This window comes from Alosa alosa, chromosome 19 (assembly GCF_017589495.1).
Source record: "Alosa alosa isolate M-15738 ecotype Scorff River chromosome 19, AALO_Geno_1.1, whole genome shotgun sequence".
NCBI lineage: Eukaryota > Metazoa > Chordata > Actinopteri > Clupeiformes > Clupeidae > Alosa > Alosa alosa.
In genome coordinates this window covers 20,017,289-20,029,915 of record NC_063207.1, presented here as the reverse complement: position 1 = coordinate 20,029,915, position 12,627 = coordinate 20,017,289, and the positions used below count along the sequence as shown (strand labels likewise).

Below are 12,627 nucleotides of genomic sequence, written 5' to 3'. Positions count from 1 at the left end.
TACATAAATGACAGATCGAAGTCTAAGGACAAATGGTCACACTTTACTTGACAGTATCGATATAAGAGTGACATGACACTGTCATGAACGTGTCATAAACGTTTATGACATAACGCTTCTGTCATTAAGTGTCATTCGGTTTTTGTCATAACAAGTTAGGGTTAGGGTTAGAGGTTAGAATTAGGGTTAGAGTTCATGTGTCATGACAGTGTCATGTGTTAATGACAGTGTCATGTCACTCTTATGTCGATACTGTCAGTTCGAGTAAGTAAGTAAGTAAGTAAGTGTTACCGGATAAACCATTGTGTACAAAACAGGTATAAGTAAGTGTATATACTATAGTACTACACTAAATTATATATACTCTTTTTGATCTTGTGAGGGAAATTTGGTCTCTGCATTTATCTCAAATCTGTGAATTAGTGAAACATGCACAGCACACAGTGAACACACAGTGAGGCGAAGCACACACTAACCCGGAACAGTGAGCTCCCTGCTACAGCGGCACTCAGCAGTGAGGGGTTAAGTGTCTTGCTCAAGGGCAATTCAGCCGATGTAGGCATGGGAGAGCAGTACTCAACCACTTCCCCGGCCCACATTTTTGCTACTGGGTCGGGGATTGAACCGGCAACCCTTCGGTTACAAGCCCGAAGCCCTAACCAGTAGGCCACGGCTGCCCCAAACATCAGGTAAACATCATTCTGGTAAGGCTAATCAACAACATCATGTTGCATGGGACACATGTCACATATGAACCTCTTACTAAAAAGCAATCAATGCACAACTCAGCATGAGCTTCAACACAGATGCTATGTATATTAAACATCTCCTTTCTCTTAATCTCCTTTCAATTAAACTAAAGCACAGTGAAATGACAGTGTCCCCAGTTAGACTTCCTTTAAACTTTTGTCATAAGCAGCTGCTCACAATGAAACCTGCTCTCCATCGAGTTTGCATAATATCCCACTGGGATATTACTTGCTTTGTTTTGTCAACAATTGCCGCTTTATTTCATACCACATATCCCTAACCTGTGATCATTGTGATTAAACTAAAGCTTCTTCCCACTACACCACTTCTTTGATCTCACTGTGAGACTACTCTGGTGGTAAAAACCTGTCATCTCTTCTAGCCTTATACTCTACATTACCGAGAGCTGAGTCCAACTAACTAGTCCAGACAGTGGAAGGTGTATTCTTAATTGCCCTGTGTGCATACATCACAGTATCTAAACCGTCTGCAAGATGTCATTAAGAGATTTCTAAATGTGTAATAAGCCGTTGTACTTTATGAGATTTAGTTCAATTGTTTGTACATTATGTTGTTCTTACAGTATACAGTATACTTTCAGTTATATCAGTCACTCACAGGAGTTGGTGTACAAAGGTTGGAATGAGTTGGTCCTCCACAAAGCAGCTATTTCCTACCAGCCAGCCTTTAAACTTTTCACAGTGACTGAATTTCACACTGTGTTTTGTATGGACATCAATTCTGTCTCATGTGTCTCTGCATATAGAGTTTCCTGACCACCTGTCACCTGTGTGACTGCATGGGGGATTTTATACTGTCTCAGATTGCAGGGTCTGGCTCAGTCTTAATTCATTACCACCCTACGTGATGTCTCTCTGCACAGTATTAGTCAGAGGCATATGGGCATATGTACACTTCTATGTATGGACTCACAGACACACACACACACACACACACACACACACACACACACACACACACACACACACACACACACGACCATGCACATCCTTGCACGCTCATGCTGCAAATGTACACACAGTATTTGACACAAGCACACGTGCACATACATATGTACTCAAAGATTAGATTACGGTATATGTTAAATTAGCATGGCAAATAAGTCATTAACCTTATAACCTTATAATGAAATATAATGGAATCAGTGCCATATGACTACATGAATGTCCTTATCAGCTTGCCCTTTCAATCCAGATTGGTCTTGTTCCTCTCTGTGACATTTCATTGTGCCCTGCTTTCCAATATTCCATCAAGTCTAAACAAGTATAAAAACCACTAGCAAATGTCTTGGGTGTGTTACGTGCCTAATTTTAACACATGTGCAATTATTGCATGTCAGCCATCAATTTCTTACTGTACGTACTCATTAGAGAAGCTGTTATGTGACTCCTTATTATTAAGATCCACTTAGCGTGCGAATGCATGGCTGCGCTGTTGTGCTGCTGCTGCCTTTGTTCTCTCTTGATAGTCCAGATGAGAAAGTGTTGAAAATCCCTTTCTCCTGTTAAGTGTGCAAAGCTGCTGTGCACTGACAAGGCATGGCCAAAACCCCTGCCACCATCCCATCATCACTTTACATGTAGCTGGCATGGACATGCTGACTCACTTCCCTGCACAATCTCCATCTGTCACACGTCTATCTTTGTATCAAAATAAACACATGCACTGTGCATTATTTACATTCAGTATGTCCGTTTGATTTATCTGTCATTGTATTTTCACAACACAAAAGCCCATAGTGCAGTAACTCTAATTAGCTGATTCTTCAGTTAAATGATTGGCTCCCTGTACTGACTGACAGAGAGAGGGCAAAAACTGTAGCTGTTTATGCCACGGGAAATCTTAAGGTTGTGGTAAAAAAGTAAAAGTAATTGCAGTGTACCTGCATCCAGTATTTTGTTGCCTGCTAGCAAATTGCTATGTGCTGAAGTGTAATTGCAGGTGGACACTGATTCACTGACTTATTCCAGCTGTAGACCTACTGCGGCAGGAGTGTATGGTACAGTCGGTAGCCTACAAGGACTATCCCTAGTTGTGGAAATGTGACACACCATCTGTATTGTCAGTGTGTGTGTGTGTGTGTGTCCCTCTTTCTCCGTCTGTATGAGTGTGTGTAGCCCCACCCACACTTTAACGGTACCGTATCTACTTGTTAGTACAAGTGCAATGGACCCATGCACCCTTGTAGACAAAACAGAGATCTCATGCAGATACGTCACTGATTGCATAGGCCTACTGTAGGATATTGTGGTGTGGTCGATATGACTAATTGTGTGGTGAATGTGTTGGTGTGAAAGGTAGAGATACGATCCGTTAAATGCATGCTTCTTCTGTGAACATTCTTTTGAAAAATGAATACATTGAGTAGTTTCTTCATACTCCCTTGTTCCCCTGACTTTTGGATTTGGCTGTTATCGTATGTTATAACAAATTGATAGCATATAATATAAAATTCATCATATACATCTTGTTCACATCTTTTGTTCCCATTTTTGCTGCCTTTGATGCAACTGATGAAAAAGCCTTCTCAAAAGTAAAAAGAAAAAAAGTCTTTCCCAAGGTTTTCTTAGAGCAGAAAGTAGGGTGTGGTCCCTAGAAAGCTGTCATGCTGCTTTTCATCCTCCCCTGGGAAAGTTGGGAAATGTTAGACCTAAAAAAAAGGATTCACTTGGCAACCATCAACAACATGAAAGACAACAAGAGAATAATCATTTACACTGAAGACCTCCAAGAAGCCAGTATACAAAAGACAGATGCCTCTCTGGACAAAGGACAAAGACAAAAGGACTTGTTACATGAATATAGCAGGAACACCTTGTTCCTTTCAAGCCAAGGGGAGATTTTGATTTGACACATCAAGCCAATGAAAACAATGTTGGAGCTTCATGGTAGGCCCACTTCCTCAGTTCAGTGACAAATAAATATAGGCTACTTTTCCATAACCAGTAGGCCTAGGTCTATGCCAAACAGGACAGACAGTTTTTTTTTTATTTCATAAGAGAGGGACATCTTCTGTGATGTTTTATCTGTAATTTGAAGGATTTACATATTTTTCTGTGACATAGTTTTGTGACTATATACCCACAAGTTAACAGTGACAGAAAATGAAGCATTTAACATTAGCCTACAGTTCCACCACCGTTCGATTCAACCAATAGAGGGTGCTTTTGAGTTGGTATTGGTCTATCATAGCTTCGTGAACCGAAGCCAGGCTAGGTCTATCAGTCCGTCATGCAGGTTTCAGTCTCTCTAATTGCCGCTGAACTGATGTCTCATTTCGATTTTATATCATCGTTATAACCAGCACAAATCAACCCATCATTAATCCAAACGGCGTGACTGGAATTCTTCAGTGAATTGCCTTAAAAGGCTTAATCGACAAAAAAGCAATCGCCTATAGCAAAACAGCAATGCAGACGTGGAACATAGCCTACATTTAAGAGAAATGACTGGTTAATACTGTTTATTATTACTGTAAGTCTTGATTCAATTTATTATTTTACTGAACAGTCTTATCATTTCAAATTATTCATCAACTTGCGCAGAGGATCCGTACATAGGATTTGCTCCTCCCTCGTTGAAGCCCTCGACTAAGCTTACTGATTTGAGGGATGGACTATACTGCAATTTGAACCACTGGTAAACCCCCGAGACTTTTTTCTCCGCCCGCTTGTCTGTGACCCATGCGTGAATGAAAGTTCCCAAACGCCAAGTGCTCAAGACTTACAGGGAAGAGGCTGTTGAACATATTGACAGGGCATGGAACTACCACAATAATGCATTGAGGAACACTCATCCAGTCAATCCGAACGGCTGAAACAGGCTATGAAGTTTTCATAAAGACTGTTTTTTAAAAATGCAAACAATGGAGCCAATAACAAAGTGGACGCCAAAGCAAGTTGTCGACTGGATGAGAGGTAAGTTCGTCTAATTTGGTCTTAATTATAATTGCCCCAAAAGTTTTTCGGAGCAATACCCAAGTGTCTTCTTCTGTGCCTTGTGTCTTTCCTAGCTTTGTTTAGCCCACGAGTTTCGTAGAAACTGGCTTCCTATTCAGCAACTCGCCACCACTGGCCGCGCGTAACTTGTTTAACAACTGTGGAATCCAGGGCTATTGTCATTTATACGGATATAAGTAGGCTATGATAATGTGACCGCAAATTACGACCTTTAGGGATGTCCATAAACTCATGGGTTCAAGCTTTGTTTACAACCGGTAGCTTTTTCAAGTTGTCAGAAAGTGTTCTGTTCTTGAGTGTTTTCCCTGTCGCCGTGGATGGATGATCATTCGTTCAGCTGTGAGTGTGTGGTAGACCAAATAGTAGCCTAAAAAGGAAGGTCGCCGAGGGTAGGCTACTCTGTTGAAGCCAAACTTTTGTTGAAAGCTACAAATGTAAACCTAGTATGATCTTTCGCACCTCGGAATACGTTTAGCAATGAGTGATGAGTGAAGTCAAGGATTGGACTCCACAGATCTGTCACTTGCTGGTTTTGGAGACGGTCACGGGACACAAATAATTCAATCGATTAATCTCAGTCAGACGGACGTCGTAGTCTACATCAATTTCCTGATGGCTACTTTTGATGTCACTTTTGAAAGCTTAAAAAACTTCCTGAAAATACCATGCATTCCACACCGAGAACCACGCAGTGAAACCGATTCAGCGCTGTGAGCATAACGAAGTATGCTTGCTATGAGCAAGTGACCTCAACGTTTAGCTATTTTGTTCTTAATACCCTTAGAAGCCTTTCCAGTGAAACTTGAATTCTGAATACATAGTTTATGAATGTATGTTACAACCAAACTCATATTAGGTCATGCGTTCTGTAGGCTCTTTTGTATGCAGACTTGCAGAGGATTAGGAATGTAAACTGCCACCCTCAGTAGCCATTGGGTTTTGATGAGAGCTTGTCTGGTGGACCAGTTCTCAAAGCTGATGTCTGATTTAGTAGCTGACTGATACTCAGATCCTTCAGAACTGATGCTTTTGTGGATTTTGGTTAGTTTTGAACTTGTGTTTTTAGCAGTATGATGACTGCCCTGCAATGGTCATGTTTGGTTACCCAGCAGCCCATAAGCACTTGACATTTATTATTATTTACTAATTTTACATTCGTAAGCATGCACAGCCTGTGTCTGAAGACCGTTGTCATGATCCAAAATGTGAAACCACACATCATACTCCCACTATGAAATGTCAGAATGCTGCCGAATATTTTCCTCTCACACGAACCAGTCTCTCCCTACTTGTCCAACTCCTAAGTGAGAGGCTGCCGACTGCCTTTCATGCCTCTCCAAGTTGGCTGAAGTATCTCAAACGCGAACACAACCACAGTGATCCCTGCAGGCAAATTCAAATGGCACGAGATTTATCAACCAGTACTGAAACCTATCCTTCAAAATATGTACAGTCCCGGAATCCCCCAAAGTTTTCTCCACAGGAAAATATTTCACTGCCTGGACTCTGGGAAGCCTGGGTCATCATAGTACTTTAATGGGCGTGAGAAATGTTGCCGCTGGTTTATTTTTAGGTAGCAGGCCATGATTAGAGAGCGGATGATCTAGTGGCCTACATCTGGGCCTTTGAGGTGACCGGCACTGAGGGGTCTGAAGCACAGGCAGCCACTGTGGGCTCGGTCAAACCTGGTTACCTTGCGTCCACCACCGACATGCTGCATGGCTTTAGCTGAAGGGATGAAAGGGGAAGCGTTGGCAGAGGCCACAGTGAGGCATATCAGGTGTGTGTGAGGGCAACACGCCCAGCACCAGGTGAGAGGCCTCACAGGGATGGAGAAAGGTCAGAACAGCATCTCGATTCTAACTGTTATGGTGTGTGGTGTGTGTTGAAAGTGTTACATTTTATGTAGTTCATGAACATGTTAAATACTTTGATGAGTCTTTGATGAGTCAGCCTGAGGAGGATGTTTTATCATTGAAGAAGATGAGTCATCCATGATAAAGGATGAGAGAGAACCAAATTACATATTTCCAAATTAGCCCATTTAGTCATGCACTTTTGTGGATTTCTTCTTGTAGTGACTTAACACTTACATGTTTTTATGTCTAAGCAACAGCAGGGAACGACCAACATAACCAAAACAGCATAACCAGCAGCCAGGTGTTTGAGTTGAGTAACAGTGACTACTGTCATTGTGAAGAAACTCGGTATGCCCCCAAGCAAGGTGCCTCCATGGTGTTCTGAGGAAATTTGGATTTCATTGTTGTGAAACCACACTTATAGCCTTCTCAATTAAAATGTATAAACCATTTCTTGCTGTTAGTCGATGATATGAAATGCAAAGAAATAGTTATCCCCTCTGTAAATAAGCTGTTTGCCCTAAAATGATGAAAAGCAAAATCTCCAAAATATATGCACAGTCTCCAATCAATGCTGCTGCGTGACTTTTCGAACGTGACAAAAAGGTCACCTGCTCCTGTGCCAAGTTGGCTGGCACTCCACTCAAGCTCTCCCCGCATCCAATGCAAATCTGGAGATCATCTGAGCTTAGTGACTGCGGAGGTTGGCCATCTCTGTCCCGTAATAGTGCTGGCCTCTGAAAACACAGAGCTTAGCGCAATGGGAAAAATGCAACCTCAGGTAGCTTGGCACACAGGGGTCAGTGCACATCCATGGTTGCTTAGTCATGCAGAAAGATGGACAGGACACGGCAGGCTGCGTCGAGGCTGGTGCCTTAATCCACGGGATCGATGGAATTCCCTGAGAGAGGCTGGGGAATGCCGCAGAGGCCTACAGTCTTGCCTAATGCTGCCATTTGGCAAGCTTCCAGTTCCACCCATTCGTTGGGGGTAGAATATGTGATCAGCTTGCTGTCCTTGTGAACTCTTAATGGAATGTCATTGTACTTCTTTGGCCGACTACTTTACAGGTACAATGAATGCACCTGGGGTATCTCTGAACAGGTGATATTAGGTAATGCCTTGCATCCTACATCCCAGATTCTGAAAAGATGCTAGTTGGACAACAGTCTGTTATTAAAAGCACACACAGACAGAAAACAACATATTTTCAGTTTTGTCACAGACTATTTGTGAGGTTTTGTCAAACAATTGGGGGATTTATTTGTGAGTAGTGGCTTATTTCCAGTCTAGTTAAAGAGAGCTGACCGTTTTTGAGTCCTATCAAAACCACATGGTCTGGCCCGTGTTTAAATAACTAACGAGTATGACAAGAATGTTGCTGGCTACCAAAGCAAAGCGGCCACTTCAGTGGCTCTTGAACAAAAACATTTGTTAATGTCCTTTTATGCACTTGTAGTCAGTCAGTGAGCTGTGTGGGGTTTCTCAAAGGCAGGAATTTCTTGTGATTCTTGTCAAATGAAATAGAAAAACACTGTGGGGATTTTCACGTGTCTTGTGTACTGAGAAATGCACAAGTATGTATTAATATACAATCCTTTTATACATAATATTGGCTTCATCATCACATAATATTTTTTATTTGTTATATATTTTTACATATTCAATATTTCTATATGAGCCTTTTCTATATGTAGGAGCATGTCCGAGCATGTCTTCTTTCGTCCCCCCTCACATGACTAAAGCAATTGTAAAACAGGTCTGGTCTCTGTCTAGCATCTGTTTAACTCGTTCTGGTGCTGTGGGTAACCTTCAAACTGGAGGCCTTGCCTTGTTTTGCCTAAAGGTTTTTGTGGTGGTTGTGGTTGAATTTTCTTCAGGGTTTGTCAGAGATCTGTCCCAAGTTTCAGGAAACGTTGCCAACGTTGCGTCAGTAAAGACCTTCTGTCATTCCCAACGGACTTGCAGTCAAAGTTGACTGCGAGTTCACTGACCAATGCTCTGGCTGGAAACATCCTCTCTGACTATGGCCATTAAGACAAATGTCTATAGATCAGATTAACATATGGCATGATGTTTGATCTTTAAAGACTGGTATACACAATGTCCTATTTAAGAATCAAGGTAAAAGTAGCTTTAGATAAAGACTATTCCTCGACAGAGTTGGCACAGCTTTAGAAAAGCGCTAAAGCATTTTATGTGCCTCTGAGTGCTTGGAAAGGTCAACGCATAATAGTCTCTCATCCAACACCTGCACTTGAGTAAACAGGGGAAGGGTGTTGCTGCTCAAATACAAAGCATGTGAAGTGTGGCATTCTGGGAAATTCTGTCTGGCTTCTCCCCTGCTTCTGTTAAGTACTATGGGGAAAGCAAGATGCCATTATATTGTGCCCCCATGTGCCTTTTTACAGTCAATGCTGAAATCAGAAGGTCAGGTCAAAGTTTGACGAGTTTAAATCTTTCACACAACACAATAGTGGCAAAAGGCAATGGCATTTTTTATTTATATTCACTACCTTTAACAGTGAACGTTTTGAGTTTTACTGAAAGCAAGAACTAAATGGCAAAGTACAAACACATGATGAAAGTGGAAAAAACCCAAAACAAATCTCCCTATTAAATGGAACGTGAAACCCAGGTTAAAAAGGACGTGAGTGGACAATGCCTGTGGCTTGACCAGGGGACAGATAGAGCTACGAAAGAGGAACGAGGTGAAGGACAGGGAGAGCTGAGGAGGAAGTGATGAGAAGAAAGGAGAGAACTGCAATTAAACCTGTAATAGCAGCTGTTCATACAGGCTACATCTATACACATTATACCTTGTTCACCAATAAATATCAGGAAATACTGATCTACTTCGAAAGTACTTTTATGATTTCAAAACATTGTGTCAGTGTAGAATGTTTTATTACCTCCACCATGAAGGTTATATTTTCAGTGCTGTTTGTTTCTTTGTTTGTTTGTCATTGACAGCATAATTTCACAAAAACTACAAAGCTGTTAGGACAAAGTACCACGATTTTGTGCAGATGTGGAGGTAAATAGATATATGGTGATAGAAAGACAACTGCATGTTGAAGGTTCAGGTTAAGAGAGGGGGTTCCATCTCTGTATATTGCAGCACTTTGCAGATACAGATAAGATAGAGAGATAGATAGATAGATAGATAGATAGATAGATAGATAGATAGATACTTTATTGATCCCCAGGGGAAATTCAAGATAAACACTTGTGAGTGAGTTTTCTAGCTTGAGTTTTCTATGTTTTGTCATAGTCCATCACTAACCCCCTCGCCAACAAATCCCCAACCTCCCCCCACATTTGTGACATCAGCACCATGACTCACTTCTACCCCGCGGGTGTCAGATCAGGCAGTCATGCTGTCACTCCCAGATACCACAGATCACGATTCATCTGACTCATCAACAGGCACCACCAGGCATCAGTCTGCCACCACCCTGCCACTGAAAACCCCCCACAGTCCCACAGTTCCAGTTCCCATCTCAGGTGTCCTGACGACTTCAGAGGAGTCCGATTTTAAAGTGTCAGTCGGTGACATCAAGTATCATCCCTTTTACCAGCTGAACCTTACCTGCAACAGATAAGGCCTGGTTGTGCACAGTTTTTCTCAGGGATTTCAAATAGCCAGTATAGTCAGGTGCCAAGATGTCCACCATACATAGCCTCTGTACCTCCGTAACGATCAGCAGGAGAGTAAATGTGTAAATAATGACATGTCTCTTAGTTGTTACTAAATTGTGTTCAAAGCTTGAAAGTGTTTTATGTGCAGGTTGGTTTAAAGAGCGATGCAGTCAATCTATTTGACCCTCATCTCCTCCTCCAGTGACCCAAAGGGGCCAAGGCATAGGGCCTAGGCTGTAAATCTAAAGTGTTCTAAAGCCCGCTTCCCACATCTCTCACAAACCTGTTGCCATAGCGGCATGGGCTTTTTTTTCATTTTATCCAACTGACTGTATATAAATGGTTGATTTACCCCCAGCTAGCATGCAATCACAGGCTCTCCTTTGCCCAGTGTTGGCACTTAGCTTGGCACAAACACAAGAGTTGTGCTCTTAATGCTTAATGCTCTTAAGAAAATCGCCCATAGCTACACCAGCTGATTGTGCAGAGGCTTGTGAAAAAGTGCCAACTTCATTTGCGGATCAGAGGAGACCTATCCCACTTATTTACCAGAGGAAGGTACTGTGTTTTATGACAGAAGCCATGTGGTTCCACACAGCTGTTTTAGTAGAGTGCTCAATCCGGTTTTTTTTGATGTTATGTTATTTATGTGGAAGGTGGTTGTTTATTGGTTGAACTGGTTTTGATTATAATATAACACCAGATTCCTGAATAATGGATTAATGGACCACCAAGATTGTAGCAAACAACATCGAGAAACACATCTCTATGGCATCTCTATTGCCCTAAGCTAAGGATGGGTCAAGGTATGTATCCTCAGCCTTGACTGAATGAAATGTGTGGGAGTTCTGTCAGCTTGAGTATGACAGTAATTTAATTTAAAAATAATGGTTTTAGTTTGGTAGGTTTTGGTGACTGCTGTAGACAATGGTTTAGACTCTCATCTTTTGTATTTTCCCTCTGAAAACCACTTTCAGTTGACACTTTCTTTGCGCTAGGCCTTTCACAAAGACTATACAGTACTATACTCATTCTTTGAAAAAACAGCAACCGCACTTGGTCTGCTAAGAGCTCCGCGCCCGATGTTAAAACACCGGGGACGTTTTTGTCGCCCCTTTGTTACTAAGCCACTCTCACAGTTGTTTATGTCAGTGGTAACGAGCGGCATGGCTTCCATGTCGATGAGTGTTTATGTGTGTGGGGGGGGACGAGTTTCCAAAACCACTAGCATTACGCAGGCCCCCAGACATTGCTCCCGGCTGATCCAAAAAGGACGGTCCAGTCTACCTTTTGCCATTCAGTTGGCCAAAATAGATGAGAAAAAAAAAAAGATTCAGAGATAACATTGGCTTTATAGTACAAGTACAATCAATCCAAGTAAATGGTTAAATTCTTCTGCACGGTCTTGAACTTAAAGAGTCTTTGTGCTTGTCACTGCTTTTATTTAGTTAGTGAATGTAGAAGATAAGCTATGCTGAAGAAATAATGGGAGTGGATAAGCTAAAAGTGCTAACACCTACATTTTTGCCTATATGTAGCAGCCTCCAGCCTCCCTTGAACTGATGCTAAGTGAACCTGTTACAGAGGTTTCCTTTGTGCTCGAGGCCTTTCTTCCTGTTTCACCCCCATTCTACCACAGCCACGTGGGTCACATGCGTTATGGGCCAAAAGGTCAAAAAGATGACCTCTCCAGCAGCCGAAACTGCCCGAGGCCTAGCGCAGTGTCAGGCTTATCCTTATCCCCATCAGAGGCTCTGTTTTCCCCAATTGACAGTACAGCGGGGCAGCATGGTGAGGAGGTGCAAGCCAACTGACTGGTTTGTTTTGCAATCAGAGCTGTGTGAACCTTTGCCCATCAATCCTCAAGCCATTAATTTTCTCTTCAGAGAGAACCTTGTGGTTTGACACACACTTCACATTCCTACTCCACCGCCGCCGTTGATTGGATGATGATTTTAGAAACATTTCAACATTGATAAGGAAGGGGCTGTTGATTCACACACACAACAACAGACAAAGTGTCCAACCCTTTCAACCCTTATGCAACTGTCCCATTAACACAGGCTCTGTTTGGGTCTTGTTGAGGCTCTGTGAAGTCATGCATTAGGGGGACAGCTTTGCACATTCAGGGAGAGTTTTTTTTTTAATTGCAGCTCTCGCAGGCTTCGCTGGCCCAAGGGGTCTGCCCATAGAATAGCATTGTGGCCCGCTGGAATTTCCACAATGGGACGCCTTTGGAGAACAATGGACATTCCTTCGATCCCCACAGGTTCACTGGAAGTCTAAATAAAATGGGGGGAGAGAGTTACAGTGACAACGCTATTGTGTACACCGGCTTTCCCAGTGGCCACCAGTGGCGGGGCACGGCCAGGCCCAGGAGGGGGGCTAGACTAGGC

At 42.4% G+C, this 12,627-nt stretch overlaps 1 protein-coding gene across 3 annotated transcripts in view; it reads left to right on the top strand.

Moving 5' to 3' along the window:
• Nucleotides 1-4,428: 4,428 nt before the first annotated feature.
• The window catches only part of LOC125284067 (connector enhancer of kinase suppressor of ras 3-like), a 44,685-nt gene continuing 36,486 nt past the window's right edge, over nucleotides 4,429-12,627 (top strand). Inside the window, exon 1 of one of the 3 annotated variants that reach the window (XM_048227785.1) lies at nucleotides 4,429-4,688. In XM_048227785.1, the coding sequence (XP_048083742.1) occupies nucleotides 4,628-4,688 (61 nt within the window). In that variant the 5' untranslated portion in view covers nucleotides 4,429-4,627. The remainder of the gene's footprint in view (nucleotides 4,689-12,627) is intronic. The other 2 variants (XM_048227784.1, XM_048227789.1) reach the window with 2 other exon arrangements.